At 36.8% G+C, this 25,251-nt stretch overlaps 1 protein-coding gene across 1 annotated transcript; it reads left to right on the top strand.

Annotated features, from left to right (window-relative positions):
* Positions 1-1,490: 1,490 nt before the first annotated feature.
* On the top strand, positions 1,491-25,251 carry LOC149842027 (translocase of chloroplast 90, chloroplastic-like). The gene is made up of 2 exons (XM_089998846.1): positions 1,491-2,007; positions 22,651-25,251. Exons 1-2 carry the CDS (start codon positions 1,896-1,898, stop codon positions 24,882-24,884), a joined length of 2,346 nt encoding a protein of 781 aa, XP_089854972.1. The 5' UTR covers positions 1,491-1,895; the 3' UTR covers positions 24,885-25,251.

Genomic DNA, 25,251 nt, shown 5'->3' with positions numbered 1-25,251 from the left:
TTTATTGCCAAGATTTTGCCGAAAAAAATGCAAGATTTATGAAAATTTTTCAAATTCTCACAAGTTTTTGAAAAACAAGATTTTGTCATTTTTATGGTTTGTCACTATTGGTTTGGACAACCTTGACCGTGGCGGAGTCAATTTCTGCATTGTAGAACTCTAGATAGTTTCTCATCTGGCTTAAGCCTTGCGGCAAAGGATGTGCACCCTGTGTATGGAACTCTTGACCTCCTTCAACTTGAAAGCCTTCAAGGTGTGTAAGCCGCTTATAGAGAGCAAATCAAGTGATCTGCCAAATCACTTTTAGAAAAGTGATTGGCATCCTCACCGTCCACAATGTACAAAAGGACCATGTGGGTTGATCAAATGGACGGTGAAGATGTCAAATCACTTTCTTAAAATAATTGTCAGATCACCTGATCTGCTCTCGCGCTTACGGGATGCCCCTTTTTCACACTTACTTTTCTACTCAAGGGCGTGTTTGTTTCTGCACGAAAAGGCACCCCACAGTACTGCTGTGTTATGCCAAAGACCACGGAAGCATGTCTGCTGTTTGATGGGGACGGTGTCTTTACATGTCTGCAGCATGTCGCAGGACGCAGTGGACACACATTCAAGCACCCCTAGGGTTCAATTAGAGGCTGGTATGGGCTCGGCCTGTTTCCGGTCGCATAATATTCAGGCTTGGCTCGTCTGGCTTGGGCGAACCACACCGAACTAAGGTAAAGCTGAGCTTAAGTTGACTCATTTAAATAAAAAAATAATTTGTTTTCATAGAATCCACCATGAATATGAAGTTTTGACATAATGTTTGCAAGCATACTATCCAATCAGTTGAACTAATTATTATTTTAGAAATTTTCAAAAACAGAAACTTTGGGTGATAATAAAAAACACTTAAGTTGTTAATATTGTTAAAAGCACACCCAAATCCATGGTTTGTTAATCAAAAACACAGTTTTGTTAATTTAACTGAGGTTATCATTAATGCAAAGCTACTGATTTATCCTAAAAGAATCTTTTATTTCAAAGAATCTTTTATTTCAAAGAATTCAAAAATACATCTAAAGTTTCATGATAGTAAAAACACACACATAATTTTTCACACATTTAATGACAACTTCGATGAAAGTAAACCCCAAGATTTTTTAATTAATAATGAAAGGGTTTAGGTGTGTTTTTGAAAAATTCTCTTATTATTTTTTACATTGATAATGCATAAACACTCTGTATGCTTATCTAAACGAGCTCATAGACATAGTGACAAAAATTTTAAATGGAAAAATATCAGCAGCCAAAACTTGCAAGAAATAAAAAAAAAATTGACAAAAAAAACTCGTGTTTTTCATCAAAATATTGGAAATAATAAATAAATTAAAAAATAAAAATAACATATTATGAAGAATAAAAATAAAAATATTTAAAAAGTAAAAAAAAAACATGATTTTTTCATGATAACCATTAAAGACGTACATATCCAAGTATCATTTGAGTTGAACGGTCAGGAATCACCCTCAGTTACACTCTGCCTCTTCTTTCTTCGCGAGCCTTCCATGAAACAAGGACTCCCATCATCATCATCATCATCATCGTCGTCGTCGTCGTCGTCGTCCTCAAACACATAAGCTCATCCTCCTCCCGTGAATACCCAATTCGTGGTATACCGTCTCAACACGCTTTCCTCACACATATGAGAAGATCCAGCTTCAAAAATGAGATGATGGGTCGTCGATTTTTCTCTTTCTCCTTATTGGTGAAGGTGTGAAGGAAATAATCCCACCAAGGGAATTGGGTCTTTTTCTCGAACCCAATTGGGAATTGCGATCTTTTTTTTTTCTCTTACCATATTAACCACCCCAATATCTCCCTTTTGGGGATTACCCAATCGGAAAAAAATGAAGGCTATCAAGGACTGGATTGCGTGCCAACTATCATCGAACCCCCTTCTTTCATTGAGGCATTCTTTCTCCACCGAGGAGCCCTTGGATGAGCAATGTGAAGATTCAGGTATCTTCTCTTTTTGTCGTTAATTTGTTATTACACATTGAAATTCATCGAATCTGGATTTGTGTTTGCGGTCTTGTGGTTAGTTGGGTCGAATTGGTTTAGCTGTTTTTATGATTAATCTGTCAAAATTGGTACCCTGCAATGGTTTTCTTGGTACCGGATTCCTTGTTGCTTAGTGGGTGTAGTCAATTTTGGATGTTTTTTGTGATTTGGGGAGTGGACACTGTTGGTAGGCGTTTTGAGGTGATGGAGATGTTGTTTCTTCATTCCACTATGTATTTCAATCTTGGTGCTTTTTCTTGTATTGCATTAGCGTGATATAAGATTGGGTGTAGTTGCATGTTCTTTTTCCATGAGGAACAAGGAAACCACTTCCGGAACAGAGACCAAGTCGCGCTGGCTATGCCTGCCGTACTTACAGTCGCTGTCCCGGCGGTGTAAACCTGTGGCACACCCCTCGCCCTGAGGGAGTTGCCGTGCTTCGGCGTAATGCAAGGGGTGACGCTCATGGGAATGGAACATTGACCGCCCGCCTAGCGGCGGAGGGCCCCTTCCCACTGCGCCAAACCCCTTGGGTCAGGTGTAGTTACATGTTCGCTTCGTTCTGTACTTCTTTCTCCTTTGTTGCCTATTTCTCCCTTGTTTCAGAAAGATAGAGAATATGCTTGGGCATGTCATCAAGATAGCTGAATTTGCTTAAAAATGCTATCTATTTTCTTATCATCGAATAAAAAAAATCGACTATTCTCTGAGATATGTTACGGTCTTTGCTGGTGCAACATTGTGGTGTCGCTCTCTTAGCCAAGGATCGGATCATGATTTAGTGTTGGAAGAAACTTTGGTGTGGGCATCCTCTAACTCGCGTGTTTCATGCATGACATATGGTTTTCAATCATAAATTGTTTGCCAAGTGTGAAGGTCATTGCTCTCCCTTTGGGCGTTTGGGCTAGCCATTGGCCTGCAAATCAATAGCCATGTTGGTGCATCTGTGATGATCTTTTTCCTGTAACATTGTCCACCACATAATAATGGAAAACCATGTTGTTGGTGAGAATCTAACATGGGCTGCAACTAGCAGGGTAGTTCATGCTTTACTACAAGCAAGGCCATAGTCAAAACCATAACCAAAACGTTACCAACTAGTCCTCTTATATATCAAATTTCAGTAGAATGTACCATGCTTTCTAGATGAAAATCGTATATGCAAGTTTTTTTTTGACAATCTGATCCCATTGATGCATTCAGCATGGTTTATTTGCTAGGGATTGCACCATTTCCATGTGAAAGCATGTTTTTTTGAGTTGTGAAATTTTGGCATGTTATGAGCCATTAGTTTTTTTAAGCCCTTGAAAAGACTGCTTACATGTCACAATAGCATGATTCAAAACATGTTTGGGACTAACCAAATGATGTATATCATATTTATAGGCTAAGATCCATAAGAAGATTAAAAAAAATGTGTATAACATCATGTTTTCTGCTGGATAGTATGTACAGCTGAAGAACCTTTGATGCGCAATACCCTAACAAGGTGATGTGTGTAATGAAATGCGCGGAATTAAACACAATGTCCTATAATGGACATTCACACATAGAATGCAAAGAACAAGTCCACAATGGACATACACAAAAACCAACAATGGCTTGAAAACATAAAGATCTTATAAAAGCAATAAATGGGCTTCATGAAGCCATACTTTACAAAGGGGTTTACCCCACTGTTTATAAGCAAAGAAGTGAGAGAGAGAGAGAGTGAAAGGAATGAGAGAGAGAGTACATTGGGAGGCCCAACAAGGTGTCGCTCTTAGTTGGGACCCCCAAAGTATAAAGCATTAAATGCTTTTTACAATAAAAAGACAAAAAGAAAAAGAAAAAAGGAAAAAATAAGGAAAGTAAAAAAGACTAAAAAGCCCCTATTGGGTAGAATTACAGAAATACCCTTTATCAGGTATATATATATATAGAATTACATATATTTTAACACCCTCCCTCAAGCTTTACGGGGATATGACCGAAAGCTTATTGAGAAGAAACATAAAATGAGGAGCAGCAAGAGCTTTGGTGAAAAAGTCTGCCAACTGGTACTCGGATGTAACGTACGGCAATGCTATGATTCCTCTTAGGTATTCATCACGAACATAGTGACAGTCCATCTCAATGTGTTTAGTACGCTCATGGAAGGTGCAGTTGCTTGCGATATAAATTATGCTTTTATTGTCACAACACATCTTCGAAGGTGTAGAGATGACTATCCCCATATCACTGAGGAAACTTCTAAGCCACACAAGCTCCATGGTTGTAGTGTTCATTGCACGATAGTTTGCTTCTGTTGAGGATAATGATACTTTGTGTTGCTTCTTACATCTTCAGGAAATCATAGAGTCACCTAAGAATACACAAAAACCAGTAGTTGAGACTCTGTCATTGGAATTTTCTCCTCAATCAACATCAGTATAAGCAATTAAATCAAGTGCTGAAGAAGAGGAAAGAAAAACTCCCTTAGTTATGGTATTTTTAATGTATTTGACTATTCTTAAGACTGCACTCATGTGCACGTTTGTAGGTGCATGTTGAAACTGACTGACTAAGTGAACCACATGAGCTATATCTGGCCGAGTGATGGATAGGTATGTTAGAGACCCAACGAGTTGGCGGTAGGGAGTGAGATCTTCGAGAAGAGTTCCATCTTCCAACCTCAACTTTGCATTGATAACTTCAGGGTTTTTTGTCTTCTTGTCATCTGAAATGTCAGACTTTGAACAAATGTCAGCAACAAGTTTCATCTGAGAGAGAATGTACCCTCGGGGAGAATATGCTACTTCAATATCTAAAAAATATCTTAAGAAACCAAGATCAGACATGTCAAAATTTTCTTTTAAAACTTTCTTAATATCATTGATTTCTTGCTCATCACTTTCAGTGATGATCATATCATCAACATAAAGCAGTAGAATAACTATTGAGGACCCTGCACTTTTCACAAACAAAGCAGTGTCAATATAACATGAACGAAAGTTTAAACTTGTCATTACTTTGGTAAATCTATCATGCCAAGTCTTTGGAGCATGTTTTAATCCATATAATGCTTTGTTAAGTTTGAAAATTTTATCTTTACCAATACATACTCCTGGTGGAAGATCCATGTAGGCCTCTTCATTTAATTCATCATTTAGGAATCTAAGTCACTGGGACTCGGCAAATTGGGTGTCGCACCCGCGTCGACGCGATGCGGGTGCAGCACCAGTGCGGTCAATGGGACCCTGGGCGCGGTCAACGCACCCAGGATCATTTGTATCTATTTTTTGAACCCCCCCCCCAAAAAAAAATGCTCCCGAGTTTGTCGCCGAACAAGGTGCCCACAGGAGGGTCGAGGGAGAAGGAGAAGGAGAAGAGAGAAGAAGACTCAGGGGAAGGAGAAGAGAGAAGAAGACTCAGGGGAAGGGGGGTTTACCTGAGAAGGCCGCAGAGGGCGCTGAAGTCTCCAGCGAATAGGTTGCCCGTTGGAGGGGGGTCCGCTGTCGAAAAAACGTCGTGAGAGAGAGAGAGAGAGAGAGAGAGAGAGAGAGAGAGAGAGAGAGAGAGAGAGAGAGAGAGGTGGGGCTCATCGGGGTTCCCGTGACTGAGGGAGCTCGAGAGGGAGGGAAACCGAGGGGGAGGAGAGGGTAACAAAAAGAGGGAGAGGGATGAGCATAGGGGTGCGGGGGGTAGGCTATCGGTCGGCGCTCCGACGAGCCGTCGACCGACGGCTGGAGGTCGGACGAGAGGAGAGACTAGGGCAGGCGGCGGAGGTGGGGAGGGTTTTCTCGAATGAGAAAACCCCAACCCCTCTGTTGCTTTATAACAACATGGGGGGTATTCAGTTTGGGTCTGGGTTGGGTCCAGACCTGACCCGGGTCCGACCCATTTTTTTTAAATCCTGGGTTTTACAGGAGGAGGGTTTTCTCGAACGAGAAAACCCTAACCCCTCTGTTGCTTTATAAAAGCACGAGGGATATTCTGTTTGGGTTTGGGTCAGGTCTAGACCCGACCTGTGTCCAACCCATTTTTTTAAATCCTGGGTTATATATATATATATAATTTTTTATATTTTTGCCGCACCCCCGCACCCAAGTTTTTTGAAAGTGCCGCATCCCCACACCCGCACCCATGTGACATAGTTAGAAATGCATTCTTAACATCTAATTGATAAATATGCAATTTTTTAACTAAAGCAACCGCAATAAGAGTCCTAACACTAGTCATTACTAGCTACGGGAGTGAAAGTTTCTTCATAGTCAATGCCGTATTCTTGGGCGTATTCTTTGGCTACCAACCAGACTTTATAGTGTTCTAATGACCCATCACTTTTAGTTTTGATTTTGAAGACCCATCTGCATCCAATAGATTTCTTTCCAGTGGGTAATAAGGTTATTTTCCAAGTTTTTGCCTTTTCAATGGCACTAAGTTCTAAATTCATGGCTTCAACCCACATGGCTTCAACCCATTGGGGACTATTTTGTTAAAATGTATCATTCAATCTTTGTAATCTTATATATATTTTGTATATATAAAGGATGATACATATACATATATGGTATATATGCATATGTATCTTCCTAATTATATATATATATATATATATATATATATATATATATATATATATATAATATTTCTCTATTATTAGGCATAGGGGTAGTTTTGTCATTTCCCCTTTTTTACGCATATTCCATTTGGAATGTGTTTGTAATTTTACTTTTCTTTTTCTTTTTTTTATTTTTCATTTTTTGTGGTTTGCGCCACTTAGGGAGGCTCCCCAAAGAGTCGTTGGGGAGCTCTCAACGGTCACAAATGTGACCATCGGGGGCTCCCAACGACTCCTTTGGGAGCCCCCTATGTGGCTCCTCTTTTGTGTTATAAATAGGGGTCTCCCCCTTGTAATTTACTCACTCCTTTGGAGGAGCTTTTGCTCCATGTAATGGGTGTTACACCTTTCCTCTCTTCAATAATATTAACTTATGCCTTATAGGCATTTTTGTCCCTTTGTGGGTTTATGTGTTAGCACATTATGTGCTTGTGTTTTCCCCTTTAGTGGGTATATTCGCACTTCATTTGCATGTGTATTGGTTCATTATTGAACCTTATATATTCAAAGCCATTTCCTTACATGGTATTAGAGCAAGGTTGGGATCAAGTTGCTCTTTGTTGCATTGGGAAGCGTGCTATTCAAGAAATTTTAAAGAAGAATGGTGAAGTTTTCGTTTCTCTCTTTTGCTTCTTAAAATTATTTGGTATGCATTATATTTCTTTAAGTATTATGCATTATGAAAAATTAGATATGTTTTTGCATGTGTTTCTCTCTTTTGCTTCTTAAAAATATTTGGTATGCATTATATTTCTTTAAGTATTGAGCATTATAAAGAATTAGATATGTTTTTTTCTCCATGTCATTATGAGTTTGGATTCTTAACAATTCCATTGAACTTTTTATATTATTCTCTTTCGTATGTCTTTTCTTGAAAAATAAGTTTTTTTTTTAAAGAAAGTTATGTTAAAAGTAAAATGTTTGTGAGAGATGTAGCATTGCTCACATACTCTCATCATAATTATTTCATATTAAAGGTATGTGTTTACCCTCTAAAATGTCCTATATGAGGTTTTTTCATAATAACATGTGTCTTTGAAAAATGATGTTTTATTTTCCTACCTAATGAGCTCTTTTTCATAGAAGAAATGTTTGATTAAGAAGGCATTTTTATAATATCGGTTGAATTAAGTTTTAAAAATGATCTCATAAAATATGGTTATTCTCTTTTCATTCTTCAATTCAATTTCAAGAATGTCTTATTATAAGATTTATGGTCTTCGTTAATGTTGCATACTTATTACATATGTTTTAAATATTTCATGTTGTGTTTATTTAAAACATATTCATGCCATTGGTTATAATCTATTAAGTCATATAATATTATGAATTTTTATTTATAGATTTATGTCATAACACAATCCTAGTATTCTCTTTGGGATTTTCTTCACTTTAATAAAGTTTTTCCTCTTCCTTTCGTATGTACCCTCATTTTAGAATTTTGTTTGTTGGATCTCTCTTTGAGAGGCCTTCTTATGAGTATATACTCTTTGAGAAGATTTCATGATTGTTATAAGCTTTTTTTTAATATTGGTTTTTTAGGAGATTTTTTAAAATATTACCATCCTTGTGAAAGCTTGAGAGTCTCAAGCATTTTGCTCCTTTTATAAAATACATGCATTATTGCATGTTTGCTATTATTATGCTTTTTGAGTATTTTGTTCAAGTGTTGTGAGAGTGTCTTCGTACACTTCTTTTATAAAGTATTCATGCTTGTATGCGTATTGTCTATTCATAGACATTTTCACATGGTACTCTCTTTTCAATAAAGAGATGATATATATTGCTTTCCTTAGGGCTTGTTTTGTCCCTTAGTGGACTTGTTAGATTGTTTCTTTTATCATTATAAGTGCTTCCGCAATATCTTGTTACATGTTGTCCTAAATTTGCTCATTTAAGATTATTGCCATTCTACATCTTGGTATGCATATAATTGCAATTTATAAAGGCTTGATTTGATTCTTGGATTATTCCAAATCCGTCCTCACACATGACATTGCTTAAATATTTCATGATGTGTTTATTAAGTCTTTTGATAATGATCACGATTGAACATAATTTCGTATTTATGCAAAATTATTAGAAGGCATATTGTTGTGATTAATTATGTTGGACCTTTAAATCGACCCTCTTTGTAAAATCACATATTTGGAAAATGATTTCTCTAAGTGTTCATTATGACATTTATTTTTATCCATCAGAAGTTATATGATGCATCAATCCTTTTTGTATGGTCTTATTGTTATATTAGAGATGATTGTTGAGGTGAGTTAAGGGCACCTTGTGTTATGTCATTTTAGATTGTCCAATTACCATATTAAAGATGGTTGTTGAGGTGAGTTATGGGCACCTTAGGACTCTAGAATGATTTGTTATATGATCTCTAATTATGAGTGTGTCACTCGTTTTCTTTTGACCATTGATCTTATGGATGCTCTTATTTATAAGGTATATTTAATTCAAGGGTGTTGGGGATTATTGCCCAACCTTTTATTGCTTATGACTCTTATGAGTGCATTTGCACATTTGTGATTTCGTGTTTTGTGCTTTTGTGCACAAGTGTTCCAAGTGTTCTTGGTATGTGTATGTTCTTACATTTATATCGTTCCATCGATTATAATATCTTGTTAAAGATACTTTTACATGCCTTTGTGCACAAGTGTTCCAAGTGTTCTTGTTGTGCGTATGTGCACATATTTATTTTCAAAATATTGTCTAATGTTTTATTTATATGTTTGTCATTACAAGTTTTATTGCCTCAAAAGTCTTCTCCTCTTATACCTCTTATCTAAGTGTCATCATATGTAGACAAGACATATTATTACACCATTGTGTGTTGGTAGCCCTTGTTGGCTTTGTTCTCTTGGTCTAGTAGCTGAACACACTTGTCTTGAGTGTTATTATATGTAGACAAGGCACGTTGATTCACACCATGGTGTGATTTTAGTCCATGTTGGCATTTGTGTCCTTGTTCTAGTCGCTGAGATGTATGCCCATGGTTGGCTTCTTTCACTCATTTCAAGTGTCATTTTATGTAGACAAGAGATATATTGTGTTTTAGCCCATGATTGACTTGATACTCTTGTTCTAGTAGCTGAACGTACTTGGTCTTGAGTGTATTTTTACGTAGATAAGAGATGCTTTTGATCCATGTTGGCGTGCATTCTCTTGTTCTTATCGTTGATGCACTCATTTCAAGTATTATTACATGTAGACAAGAGGTTCTTTTACACACCGTTGTGTGTGTCCTTGGCCTTTAATAACATTATATTTATGTTCTTGATCTAGTAGCTTACACACTTGATTTGTGGGTTTTAGAGGACTAATGAGGTAGTTGCTTGTAATGAATGACTTATTTTTGAAATTTGTGAAATTTCATTCATATTTTGTATTTTAAAGATACAAGCGAATCATATCATTAATATGCATATTTTAAAATCAAATTGATTTTTTGGTGACCTTTTATATTTGATATGCAAAATGAGTTTTTGTAATTGCAATCATTTGAGTGAGATGTTCCTAATTGTGTAAGGTTCTCTACTCAAATAACTCTCATTATTTTGCCTCTTAGTGGACTTAAAACCTTTTGAACTCTTGTGTTTTATACACTTTTTTGAGCATTTCCCTCTTGAAATCGCTTTCAAAGGACTTGCTAAAATCAATAACACTTGTCTTTCTATCTTATCGGTTCATATAATATTACTTGACTAAAGTATGATTGAAGCATGATCATTAATGACTCTTTTAGGTGTTGATTCATTTCATGATATTATATGCATATGCTCATTATGGCCTTTTGGCCCTCATTCAATAAATTATGTGCAACTTATGCCTCTTCGTAGGCTTCTTGTGGTGTCCCTTGTGGACCATTATGTTATTCTTCGTTATGAGGTTATGTTTGTTCAATGTTGGAGTTTATGAATGCATTATGCATTATTGTAATTTGTTTCTGCTCCCTCTTCAACATGGTATATGATTATGAAAAATTGGTTTTCTAAAATCATTTTGCATACATAAGTAATTATCTTGTTTCGTCAAATCCTGTGCTTTAAATAAAATAATTGTGTTTTTACTATGCATAGGATATCTTTTTGCACCATTACTTTTGGATGAATTATATGATATGATTTTTGGTTAATTCATCTTATTTGGAATATTTTACTTGATTAAAGTGCAAAGATATTTTTTACTTGGACCTTTTCTTGATTTGTTCCACAGGATCTTGAAGATGAAAGGAAAAGAAGTACCTTGGATAGATCATGAAAGGTGTTCATCGTTAAAGGCTTTGGAGGAAGACATTTGTAAATTTCAATGGCATTCAGACTGAAGGCTCTTGAAGCCTTCAGATTCTTCCTCTTGCATTCTTCAATCTTTTCGTTCCCCCCACGCAAAGTTTGAGGGGGGGTGTTAAAATGTATCATTCAATCTTTGTAATCTTATATATATTTTATATATATAAAGGATGATACATATACATATATGGTATATATGCATATGTATCTTCCTAATTATATATATATATATATATATATAATATTTCTCTATTATTAGGCATAGGGGTAGTTTAGTCATTTCTCCTTTTTTACGCATATTCCATTTGGAATGTGTTTGTAATTTTACTTTTCTTTTTCTTTTTTTTTATTTTTCATTTTTTGTGGTTTGCGCCACTTAGGGAGGCTCCCCAAAGAGTCGTTGGGGAGCTCTCAACGGTCACAAATGTGACCGTTGGGGGCTCCCAACGACTCCTTTGGGAGCCCCCTATGTGGCTCCTCTTTTGTGTTATAAATAGGGGTCTCCTCCTTGTAATTTACTCACTCCTTAGGAGGAGCTTTTGCTCCATGTAATGGGTGTTACACCCTTCCTCTCTTCAATAATATTAACTTATGCCTTATAGGCATTTTTGTCCCTTTGTGGGTTTATGTGTTAGCATATTATGTGCTTGTGTTTTCCCCTTTAGTGGGTATATTCGCACTTCATTTGCATGTGTATTGGTTCATTATTGAACCTTATATATTCAAAGCCATTTCCTTACATATTTTTGGCTTCATTATAATGAGATGGTTCATGAAAAGAGTGTAATACAATTAGACACACCCTATATTTTGGTGTTAGAGACTCATAGAAAACAAACCTATTAGGAGGATTGGAGATTCGGTCGGATCTTCTTAAAGAGGTTTCTTCTATGTTGGAACCTTGAGAGTATTTTTCTAAGGCATTTATGGGAACTTGTTGACCACGCCTAACATAGGTTTGAATTGGTCTACTTTTAATGACATCATTTTCATTTTCAACATTGTTAAGAGGAATATCCTCTTGATCATCCAACAAATCATTAGAAATTACCTCTTCTTAAGGAGTCACATCTTCTTGAGGAAGAAGATCAAACAAGAAAACATGTTCTCTTTCATCAATATCTTTGGTTTTCTCAAAACCATTTTCATTTTCTAAGAAGGTTACATCTTTAGAAACATATAGTTTGTTGCTTTTGAGGTCGAAGCATCTAAAACCTTTTTTATTTTTTCTATATCCTAAGAAAACACATTCAATAGCTTTAGGAGATAATTTATCTCTTTTATGTGAAAGAACAAAGCATTTGCACTAAAAAATTCTTAATCTATTAAAATCGGGTGTTCTTTCAAATAGTTTTTCATATGGAGATGTATTTTGTAAGGATGAAGATATCATTCTATTTATCAAGTAAGTTGATGTTAAAGCGGCTTCGGCCCAATAGCTTTTTGAAATTTCTTTGAAAATAAAAAGTGTCCTAGTGGTTTCCAAAATGTGTCTATGTTTTCTTTCGGCTAGACCATTTTGTTGAGGAGTTCTAAGACATGGTTTTTGATGACAAATTCCATTTGTTTCTAAATAATTTTGAAATTCATTTGATAGGTACTCTCCACCCGAATCGGATCTAAGAGTAGAGATATTACTTAAAAATTGATTTTTGACTATCATATGAAATTTCTTAAAAAAGGTAAAGACATCGGATTTTAGATTGAGAAAATAAATCCACACATATCTAGTGTAGTCATCAATGAATGTAACATAATAGGAGTATCCTCCTTTCTATATGACCGAAGAAGGGCCCCACACGTCCGAATGAACTAACTCAAATGGTTTTTTGGACACAAAGGTTCTATTTGGAAAAGGAGTAGATTTTATTTTTCCAAAAATGCAATTTTTGCAGACAAAATGTTTCTCATTACAAAATTTATTTCCAAAGGGAAAGGAGTACATTTTTGAGAAACTTGGATGTCCAAGTCTTTGGTGCCAAGTTTCAATATTTTTGTCTTTGACATGGTTACAAAAAGAGTTTGTTGGAAGTTTTAAGTTGCTCATGTAATAGAGATCTCCCCTCATATGGCCTTGCCCAATCTGCTTCTCGAACCGGAGATCATGTATAGAGCAACCCTTAGTTGAGAAGGAGATTTCACATCCATGATCACATATTTGAGAAACGGAAAGAATGTTTAAATTAAGTTGAGGTACCACCCTCATATTTGACACAAATAAATCTTTCGAAAAACTTAAAGTTCCAAAACTTTTGACTTGTAAAGATGTACCATCAGCGGTTGACACATAAGAGGTTTTTGAGTTATTACATAAATCAGATGGCCCATTCTCAAGGGGTGTCATATGAAAGGAAGATCCAGAATCAAGGATCCAAAAGGACATACTTGGAGGAGAAGAGGAAGCGATGGCGGCACCCGAAGTTGATGGCGATTTGAGTAGAATTTGAAGTGCCTCAGATAGTTGAGCAAGAGAGAAGGAATCCTTCCCTTTGATAGGCTCCTCCTTCTTTTGAGTAAGTTTCTTCAACGAAAGCAACCTTACTGAGTTTCACAGACCCTGTCAGATGTCTCATCACCATTGTTTCCACTAGAAAACAAAATATTTATCAAATGGATGTCAAAAATGTCTTTCTAAATGGATCCTTAATGAAGAAGTCTACATAGATGCTCCACCTAGTATGAAAATTCCTAAAAATAAAGTCCTTCGTCTTCGTAAGGCTCTTTATGGCTTGAAAAAAGCTTCCAAGACTTGGCACGATAGGTTTAACAATGTAATGACTGAAAATTGTTTCACTTTATGCTATACTGACACTGCATTGTTTGTTAAGAAATCTAATGCAGAGATTGTTATATTACTATTATATGTTGATGATATGTTAATAACAGGTGATGATGTTAAAGGAATCAAGAACATTAAATCTATCTTGACCTCAAGATTTGAAATGTCAGACTTAGGATTTCTAACATATTTTTTGGGAATTGAGGTTGCCTATTCTCACAGGGGCTATTTTTTGTCTCAAACTAAACTTGCTTGTGAGATTATTGACAGATCAGGAATCACAGATGACAAGGTCTGTGAAACTCCTGAAACAGTAGGTTCAAAGATAAAGATTGATGATGGGATTCTCCTAAAAGATCCCACACCTTACCGACAACTGGTTGGATCGTTAACGTATCTCAGCATTACAAGGCCTGATATTTCTCATGCAGTGCATGTTGCTAGTCAGTTTCAACATGCACCTATTACAGTTTATATGAGCGTCATTCTCCGCATCATCAGATACATAAAGGGTACAATAAATAAGGGGGTATTTTTATCTTCTTCTAAATTGAATTTAATTGTTTATACTGACTCTGATTGGGGAGGTGATCCAAATAACCGTCACTCCACCACTGTTTTTTGTATTTTTTTAGGGGAATCATTAATTTCTTGGAGATGCAAGAAGTAACAAAAGGTATCGCTTTCGTCCACCGAAGCTGAGTATAGAGCCATGACATCTACTACCATGGAGATTGTTTGGATTCGCAGCTTGTTGGAAGATATGAATATTCAAGTTCTAGGGCCCACAAAATTATGTTGTGATAATAAAAGTGCAATCTACATTGCCAAAAATCACACATTTTATGAGCGCACGAAGCATATCGAGATGGACTGCCATTATGTTCGTGAAGAATATTTAAGAAGAACCATTGACCTTCCTTATGTTACATCGAAATATCAACTGACAGACTTCTTCACCAAGGCACTGTGCTCTCCACGATTTAACTTCTTTCTTGGCAAACTTTTGGTTGTAATACCCTAAGTTTGAGGGGGAGGTGTTAAAATGTTGTCTCTCTTATATATATTCATATATATATATAGAAAGATACATATACATATATAGATTTATATATGTATATGTATCTATCTATCTATCTATCTCTCTCTCTCTATATATATATATATCAAACCTGATAAAGGTATTTATGTAATTTCACAGTTTTTACGCATATTCTCACTTGAGAATATGATTGTACATTTTTCCTTTTTTCTTTTGTTGTATTTTTTTCTCTTTTGTCTTTTTTATTTTTTCTTTTTGGTTTGATGTGACATGGGGGGGCTCTCAATGCACATGTTGGAGCCCCCTCCAACGGTTAGAATTCTAACCGTTGGAGGGGCTCCAACATGTGTATTGGAGCCCCTCCCCATTGCTCCATTCTCTTATAAATAGGGGCGATCCCCTTTAGGTTTCTCTATGCTTTTGAAAAGCCCCTCTTGGGACCCAATATATTGAAGTTGATATTTTTTATGCTCTTGTGCATTTGTATCTGTGCCTTTGTGCACTTGTGAGAGTTCTTCTTTGTGCCTTTGTGCACACTTTGTGTTTTGAGCATTGTTTTTATACATAAAATCTCTTTTTAGAGAGATTTTTACACATATCCCCAAAGCTTTTTACCCTTGAGGTTGTTCTTCATGACGGCGGCTCACATCATGTAGTTAGTACCATTAAGTTTGAAAGCGAGATCAATCTTTTGTTCTCCTTCCATTAAAACTTAAGAAAGAATGACAAACCAAGAAGGAGAAATATAATATGTAAACTACAACTAATCAACTAGCTATAGCAAGAATCAAGAGCATAAACCTTGCTCTAATACCATGTAATGAAATGCACATAATTAAACGCAATGTCCTATAATGGACATTCACACATAGAATGCAAAGAACTGTAACGAGATATTGCGGAAATATAAAGAGTGCATACAAGCACTTACATCAATGAAAAAGAGACAATATCACAAGTCCACAAAGGGACAATACAAGCACAAGCCTTAAAGAAGGCAACAATATAAAAAGCCTCTTATTAAGAAGAGAGAGAGCTCTCAAGAATGAATTACATACAAGGGGATCACCCCTATTTATACAAAATCCAGAGGAGAGAAGGGGAGGCAAAATGCCTCAAAAGGAGAGCCCAAAAGGGGGCTCCCATGGAGTCGTTGGGAGCCCCCAACGGTCACATTTGTGACCGTTGGGGGCTCCAACGACTCTATGGTTGGAGCCCCTTTTGTGATATAAAAAATACAAAAAATAAATGAAAAAAATAAAAAAGAAAAAATACATTTTAACAAAATATGAAAATAGTTGTTTTCTAAAACAACTAGTGAAATTACAAAAATACCCCTATCGGGTATTGATGTAATATACAGAATATATATATATAAGATACATTTTAACACCCCCCTCAAACTTTACGGGGAAATGACGGAAAGTTTGCCAAGAAGAAACATGAAGCGAGGAGCCGGAAGAGCTTTAGTGAAGAAGTCCGCCAACTGATATTCTGAAGTGACATAGGGAAGAGCAATAGTTCCTCGCAAGAATTCGTCACGAACATAGTGGCAATCCATTTCGATATGTTTTGTACGCTCATGAAAAGTATGATTGCTCGCAATATAGATGGCACTCTTGTTGTCGCAACATAGCTTTGAGGCTTCGGTAATATCAACTCCCATGTCTTTAAGCAAACTGCGAAGCCACACAAGTTCCATTGTCGTGGTTGCCATAGCCCGGTACTCAGCTTCAGTGGATGATAGTGAAACTTTCTGCTGCTTCTTGCATCGCCAGGCAATCAAAGAGTCTCCTAAAAAAACACAAAAACCAGTAGTTGAGACTCGATCATTGGGATTACCTCCCCAATCTGCATTAGTATAAGCAAGAAGATTCAAGGAAGAAGAGGAGGATAGAAATAACCCTTTATTGATGGTATTTCGAATGTAGCGGATGATTCAGAGAACGGCACTCATATGCACAGTTGTAGGAGCATGCTGAAATTGGCTAACAGAGTGAACCGCATGAGTGATATCTGGTCTGGTGATGGTTAAATAGGTAAGAGACCCAATGAGTTGTCTGTAAGGTGTGGGATCTTCCAGAAGAACCCCATCCTCCAACCGCAATTTGGCATTAATAACCTCGGGAGTCTCTACTTTCTTATCATCAGAAATCCCAAACTTAGAACATATATCCGCAGCAAGCTTCATCTGTGACAAAATATATCCTCTAGGAGAATATGCAACTTCAATTCCAAGAAAATATCTGAGAAATCCTAAGTCAGACATATCAAAATTATTTTTTAACATATTTTTAACATCAATAATACTATTTTGATCATTCCCAGTGATAATCATATCATCAACATAAAGCAACAAAATTACGATACTAGAACCTACATGTTTAACAAAAAGAGCAGTGTCAGTATAACAAGAGTGAAATCCTAACTTTATCATGATATCACTGAAACGATCATACCAAGCCTTAGGCGCTTGTTTAAGGCCATACAATGCCTTCAAAAGCCGAAGAGTTTGACCTTGCTTAATATTTATTCCGGGTGGCGGGTCCATATAAACTTCTTCACTTAAACTTCCATTTAAAAAGGCATTTTTTACGTCAAGTTGATAAATAGGCCATTTTTTGGTTGATGCAACAGCTATTAAGGTCCTGACACTAGTCATTCGAGCTACGGGAGCGAATGTTTCTTCGTAATCAATGCCATATTCTTGGGAGTATCCCTTAGCCACTAATCTAGCTTTATATCGTTCTAAAGAGCCATCGCTTTTTGTTTTAACTTTGAAGACCCAGCGACAACCAATAGGTTTTTTGTGTGAGGGTAGAGTAACTATTTCCCAAGTATTGGCTTTTTTTAATGCATTAAGTTCAACTTGCATTGCTTCAACCCAATGAGGTATCGATTTAGCTTGATTATAGTGTGTTGGTTCAAAATAAGAATGTAGGGTTATCAAACATGCCCGATAGTTGGGAGTTAAGGAATCATAGGATACAAACCTATTTGGGGGTATTGATATTCTAGAAGAATGCCTAACTTGTGGTTCCTCAGTGGATTTCAAAATTTGAGAGTATTTTTCGAGGGCACTAATAGGATTTTCTTGATTTCTTCTTGAGTAAACATTTATATTCAAATCACTATCATTTGAGGGAGTTATGTCAAGAGGGGATACCTCATGAGAATGATCAATGTTTTCAAGAAAATCTTTTTGTATGTCATCAATAAGATCATATAAGAATATATAGTCAATTTCATTTGTTTCTTCTAGTTTATCAAAACCGTTTTCTTCTTCTAGAAATGTTACATTTTTTGAAATATATAATTTATCATTCTTAAAATCATAACATCTATACCCTTTTTGATTTTCACCATATCCTAAAAAAACACATTCAATTGCTTTTGGAGATAACTTATCTCTTTTATGTAATAGGACAAAACATTTGCAACAGAAAATACGAAGACGATTGAAATCAGGTGAAAATTTAAAGAGTTTTTCATAGGGAGAAACATTTTTTAACTTAGAAGAGGGCATTCTATTGATTAGATAGGTTGAAGTTAGAACGGCTTCGGCCCAAAACTTCTTTGGAATATTTCTAGAAATAAGTAATGTTCTAGTGGTTTCTATAATGTGCCTATGTTTCCTTTCCGCTAGGCCATTTTGTTGGGGAGTCCTAGGACATGACTTTTGATGGCAAATGCCATTTTGGGTTAAATAGTTTTGGAATTCATGAGATAGGTACTCGCCACCGGAATCAGATCTTAACATGGATATGTTACTTTGAAATTGATTTTGAACTTTTTTATGAAAATCTTTAAAGAAAGCAAATACTTCCGATTTATGACTAAGGAAATAAATCCAAACATACCGAGTAAAGTCATCAATAAACGTAACATTATATGAATAACCCCCTTTAGACATAACCGGAGAGGGCCCCCACACATCCGAATGCACCAATTCAAAAGGCCTTGATGAAAGAAAAGTTCTATTTGGAAATGGAGTAGACTTCATTTTTCCAAAAATGCAATCTTTGCAATTAATTTCTTTTTCCTTACAAAATTTGTTTCCAAAAGGAAAGAGATACATTTTAGAATAACTTGGATGACCAAGTCTTTTATGCCAAGTTTCCATGCTTTTCTCTTGGACATAAGAACAAAAAAAGTTTGTAGGGAGATCAAGATGGTCCATATAATAGAGGTCTCCCTTTCTATGGCCTTGCCCAATCCGCTTCCCGGACCGGAGATCCTGCACAAAGCAACCATTAGATGAGAAAGATATTTCACATCCATGGTCGGCAATTTGAGAAACCGAAAATAGGTTTAAATTTAGTTTGAGAACAACTCTTACTTTTGGAACACAAAAATTTTGTGAATCTTTAAAAGAGCCAATACTTGAAATTTTTAAAAAGGTTCCATCGGCCGTAGAAACACAAGAGTCCTTTGAATTGGTGCAAACATCAACAAGTGCATCCTCATGAGGGGTCATATGAAAGGAAGCTCCGGAGTCAAGGATCCAAGAATATGTACCGGGTGAAGATGATGAAGCAATAGCCGCACCCGATGTGGAGGAAGAAACCTTTAGCATTTGTTGGAGAGCCATGGATATTTGTCCAAGAGTTTCTTTGATGTCATTGTTCTTGCCTTCATCTTCTTTGGTGGTGGTTTCCTCAAGAGAAGCCACTTTAGGCTTGAAGGTTCCAATAAGCTTTGGACAAGTGGGTCTAATGTGACCCGGCTCATTGCAATAATGGCAAACAATCATTTTTCTTCCTCCATTGTAGTTTCCTTGTTTCCCAAAATGAGGAGGTTTATAGGTTCTAACATTATTACCCGGTTTTGATACGACAATGACTTCATCGACATGCTTACTCATGCCAAGCCTTGTCTCCTCTTGAGTAATTTCGGCAATAGCATCCTCAATAGGAGGAAAAATAGATCTATGGAGAAGTGAAGATCTCACTTGCTCAAATTCGGGACGTAGCCCAAAAAGAAATTGGAACAATCGCTCTTGTTCCATTTGTTTTTGCCTTAAATCAATATCTTCCATAGAAACCCATTTTGGCTCCAAGAGAGCCAATTCATCCCATAGTGGGTTTAAAGCACTATAATAGTCTTGAATGCTAGAATCACCTTGCTTGGTGGTTCTAATCTTTTCTTGCAAGAAATAATCCTTTTGGGTATACATACCCTTCATAAAGGACCAAGCCTCATTGGCTCTACGAAATTTAGCTATATTAGCACATACCTTAAGCTCCACATTGTTCATAAACCACGCAAGGATTTTTGCGTGATTGCTTTCCCAATCTTTCACTTCCTTTTGATGACTTTCAATGGCCTTGAGGCGAGCATCTCCTTCAAGAGCCTTTTCTTGACCTTCTTCCATCTTTGTGAGTATAAGCTTAGGTTCCGGAACGGTACCCATGACAAAACCCCAAAGCTTCTTTCCTTTGAGATTATTTTCCATTGCCGATGCCCACATCATATAGTTCTTTCCATTGAGCTTGAAAGATAGGTCAATCTTTGTCTCCATGATGATGCCAAGAAGTGAGAAGATATCCACTAAATATGAAATACACGAACCACACTTTTCCTTCAAGAATCGAGTGGCTTTGATACCATGTAACGAGATATTGCGGAAATATAAAGAGTGCATACAAGCACTTACATCAATGAAAAAGAGACAATATCACAAGTCCACAAAGGGACAATACAAGCACAAGCCTTAAAGAAGGCAACAATATAAAAAGCCTCTTATTGAGAAGAGAGAGAGCTCTCAAGAATGAATTACATACAAGGGGATCACCCCTATTTATACAAAATGGAGAGGAGAGAAGGGGAGGCAAAATGCCTCAAAAGGAGAGCCCAAAAGGGGGCTCCCATGGAGTCGTTGGGAGCCCCCAACGGTCACATTTGTGACCGTTGGGGGCTCCAACGACTCTATGGTTGGAGCCCCTTTTGTGATATAAAAAATACAAAAAATAAATGAAAAAAATAAAAAAGAAAAAATACATTTTAACAAAATCTGAAAATAGTTGTTTTCTAAAACAACTAGTGAAATTACAAAAATACCCCTATCGGGTATTGATGTAATATACAGAATATATACATATATATATATATATAAGATACATTTTAACAAGAACAAGTCCACAATGAACATACACAAAAACCAACAATGGCTTGAAAACATAAAGATCTTATAAAAGCAAAAAATGGGCTTCAAGAAGCCATACTTTATAAAGGGGTTTACCCCACTATTTATAAGCAAAGAAGTGAGAGAGAGAGAGAGAGTGAAAGGAATGAGAGAGAGTACATTGGGAGGCCCAACAAGGTGTTGTTGGGACCCCAATGTATAAAGCATTAAATACCTTTTACAATAAAAAGACAAAAATAAAAATAAGAAAAAAGGAAAAAATAAAGAAAGTAAAAAAAGACTAAAAAACCCCTATTGGGTAGAATTACAGAAATACCCTTTATCGGGTATTGATGATACAACAACAACAACAACTACGCCTTCATCCCAAAACAATTGGGGTCGGCGATATGAACCAAAAAAGAAAATCATTCTGGGTCTTCCACATGAATCCTTCTCCAATTATTTCTATTCAATGCCATGTCCTCGGTGAGGTTCAAAGTATTCATATCATTTCCTATCATCTCCATCAAAGTCTTCTTAGGCCTACCCCGACCTCTTTTAACTAATATATTTTCCCATTTCTCCATCCTTCTAACTGGAGCATCATTAGGCCTTCGTCGAATATGTCCAAACCACCGTAAACGATTCTCTCTCATCTTATTTTCAATGGATGCAACACCTATCTTCTTACGTATCTCCTCGTTTCAAATCTTATCTTTTATTGTATTTCCACACATCTATCTAAGCATACGCATCTCAACTACACTCATTTTTTGAATATGATGTCTCTTGGCAGCTCAACATTTCATACCATATAGTAAAGCGGGCCTAGTTGTCGTCCTATAAAACTTTTCCTTCAACCGCAATGGCATTCTATGATCGCACAACACTCCAGTTGCACTTTTCCATTTCATCCACCCAACCTTTATCCTATGATTTACATCTCCATCAATTTCTCCATACTTTTGAATGATAGATCCCAAATATTTGAAACGGTCAACCACCGGTATTTCTTGCTCACCAAGCTTCACTACACTCTCATCACTACTTCGTTGCTTACTAAATATTTTGTGTTACTCTTACTCAACTTAAAACCTCTTGCTTCCAATCTCTGTCTCCATAATTCTAACTTAGCATTAACCCCAGCTCTAGACTCATCAATCAAAACAATATCATCAGCAAACAACATACACCACGGCACATTTTCTTGAATTGATCTCGTAAGCTCATCCATCACTATAGCAAAATAGGAAAGTGGGTATTGATGATATATATATATATATATATATATATATATTACATATATTTTAACAGTGTGCCCATAATTTAGAGATGAACCATGCACAAGCCTCATAACCAAGGTATTGCTGATAGCATGTTAGAGGTCAATCATGCACAAACTTCTTAATCAAGGATGTTCCTTATAACATTTTTTTTTGTTTATTGTAAATGATATACCATTTAAGTGCTCCAGTCCAGCAAACTTCACAACATTGCAAAGAAATCTTGTTATTGTTGTGCTTTTGCTACTTCATTGTGTAGTGTTTATTTTGACAGATTGCAACCTTGCTAGAATAATTCTGTATTGCTATCAATGGTTTTAAGTGACCTAACTTCATAGAACTTTGAAGGAGCTAAATTGCTTAACTTCTTCAGAGGGTTGGTTAATAACGATGCAGTTTCCAGTTGAAATATTATTTCTTTATTAGACAAGACTGGTTCTGCCAGTTTCTATCAATGGTTTTATGAATCTCAAATGTGTTTTTTTTCTCTCCCTAGGTTCAGCTACATTTGCTAGGGAATCCTTGTTGGTACCTGCAGAGACATACTCTCTATCAGCCAGTGATAATCAATTGATTGAAAATCATTCCTGTCCACCATCAGTCTCATCTGAGGATTCTCATTTATCTTGCTTTAATTTTGAGCCCAGAAGTGGTGATGCATTGGCAGCACTAGAGGTGCTTCAAATAAAGTTCCTGCGCCTTGTACATATACTTTGCGTATCAACAGAAAATCTTGTGGTTTCACAGGTCTTATATCGATTACAGCTTGCTGGGCAAATACAGGCTGGGGAACCAGAATCAAGAGATTTTCTTAGAATTGATAGAGCTAAAGCAATTGCACTGGATTTAGAGTCAACTGGTAAAGTTGACTTGGAATTTTCCTTTACGGTTCTTGTTTTAGGAAAAACGGGTGTGGGTAAAAGCACAACCATTAATTCTATTTTTAATCAGGCAAAAACCAAGACTGATGCTTTCCAACCTTCCACTAACAAGATTCAGGAGGTTGTTGGGATGGTGAATGGAATCAAAGTCAAGGTAATTGACACACCAGGCCTTTCACATTTCTCTTGTGGTCAACGGCAGAACAGGAAAACCCTTCTTTCAATCAAGAGATTCATAAAAAAGTCTTGTCCTGATATTGTGCTATACTTTGACCGCCTTGACGATATCAATATGGGGTGTGGTGACTTTGCATTACTAAAGCTTATAACAGAAATTCTTGGCTCTGCAATATGGTTTAATGCCATCCTTGTGATGACCCATTCTTCTACGGTTCCAGAAGGACCTGATGGATATCCCGTTGGTTATGACTTGTTTGTAAACCAGCGCACCAACCTGGTTCAACATTATATACACATGGCACTGGGTGACACACAGCTACTGAATCCTGTGTTGTTAGTGGAGAATCATCCTTCTTGTAAAACCAACAGAGAAGGGGAGAAAATTCTTCCTAATGGTCAAGTTTGGAAGGTTCAGTTCTTGCTCCTGACTATTTCTTCCAAGGTCTTAGGGGATGCAAACACTATCATGAAGTTCAAATACGACATTCAAGGAAGAAAAAGCTACACGAGATTACCATCGTTACTTCAACTCCTCTCATCACTTCTGCAGCCTCATTCTGCACTGAAAATGCAGGCCGTAAGTAGTTATGAAAATGCAGAATGGCTAGTTGATCCAGAAGATGAAGATGAGTATGACAGCTTACCTCCCATCCGTATACTAACAAAAGCACAGTTTGAGAAATTGTCTAAATCTCAGAAGAATGATTATCAGGACGAACTGGATTATCGTGAGACATTGTACTTAAAGAAACAGTGGAGAGAAGAATGCAAGAGGCGGTTTGCTAGTAAAGCTTCAGATAATGGACCATCCACAGCCAATGATAATTTTGAGAGGGACGTACCTCCAGACATGTTTCCACTGCCTGATATGGCCATTCCACAAAGTTTTGATGCAGAATGCCCTGCTTATAGATACCGTTGCCTGGAGTCTAATGATAAGTGGCTTGTGAGGCCTGTTTTAGATTCACAAGGTTGGGATCATGATACTGGTTTTGATGGTGTTAATGTGGAAGCTTCCTTGGTCTCAGAAAATAGTCTCCATGCCGTTGTTATGGGACAGGTAAACAAGGAGAAGCAGAATTTCAGTTTTCAATCTGATTGTATGGCTGCTTATATGACTGAGAACAGGCCCTCATTTTATGGGGGACTCGATATACAAGCTGCCAATGAAAGCCTTCTTTGCACTGTTCGTGGGGATACAAAATTTAGAAGCTTCAAGCAGAACAAGATTGGTGGTGCACTTTCACTCACATCAGTTGGTCGGAATGTCTTTCTTGGAGCAAAGCTTGAAGACTCTTTGTTGGTGAAGAAAAGGCTGAAACTGGTGTTAAATGCGGGTAGCATTACAGGTTGTGGAGAGATGGCATACGGAGGGAGTTTAGAAGCATTGCTTATGGGCAAAGACTATCCAGTTGGGAATGATAAAGCTAGTGTTGCTTTCACTTTGTTGTCATATGATAAAGAGATGGTATACGGAGGAAGCTTTCAGGCAAACTTTCGTCCAAGCCACGGCACAGGCATGTCTATACAGGCAAATGTGAACAGCAGGCAAAAGGGTCAGGCTTGTATCAAGGTCAGTAGCTCTGAGCATGTTCAGTTGGCACTACTAATGGTGATCCCAATTATCAGAGTGCTATTTAGGAGACGGGAAGACTCGCTTGTTAAATGAATGGAGCACACAATTTTGGACTCTATTTGGGTTCAAAGGTTTGAGTCCTAGAAGAACCGAATGAGAATTGAAATAGGCTCCCTTGCTGCCACAGATGAAGAAAACAAACTTCAAAAATCTGAGATGCTCAATGTCTGAAAACACAAATTGATTGTCATCTCCATGGCTGTGCAATCGTGAATGGTCAGGTAATCTCTTCAAAGCTGCATTTGTATTCATTTAAGCATCAAATTTGTGCAACCAATCTTGGAAAATGTATAGTGATGTTCCAAGGGTGTAAGGGACGGGTTTCCAAAGAGTCGGGGTAATACTTCTAACTAGGAAAGGAATAAGATTATTCTTCTGAGATTCTTGTTCACAAGCTTAA

This window comes from Nuphar pumila, chromosome 3 (assembly GCF_984573655.1).
Source record: "Nuphar pumila chromosome 3, dmNupPumi1.hap1.1, whole genome shotgun sequence".
NCBI lineage: Eukaryota > Viridiplantae > Streptophyta > Magnoliopsida > Nymphaeales > Nymphaeaceae > Nuphar > Nuphar pumila.
This window is presented reverse-complemented; position numbering and strand designations above follow the sequence as displayed.

What these genes read in the sequence shown, in the direction of transcription:
- LOC149842027 (XM_089998846.1), top strand. Translation starts at nt 1,896, where the DNA reads ATGAAGGCTATCAAGGACTGGATTGCGTGCCAACTATCATCGAACCCC. An exon ending in TGAGCAATGTGAAGATTCAG is followed by an intron (nt 2,008 to 22,650) that starts GTATCTTCTCTT and finishes TTCTCTCCCTAG; the next exon opens with GTTCAGCTACATTTGCTAGG.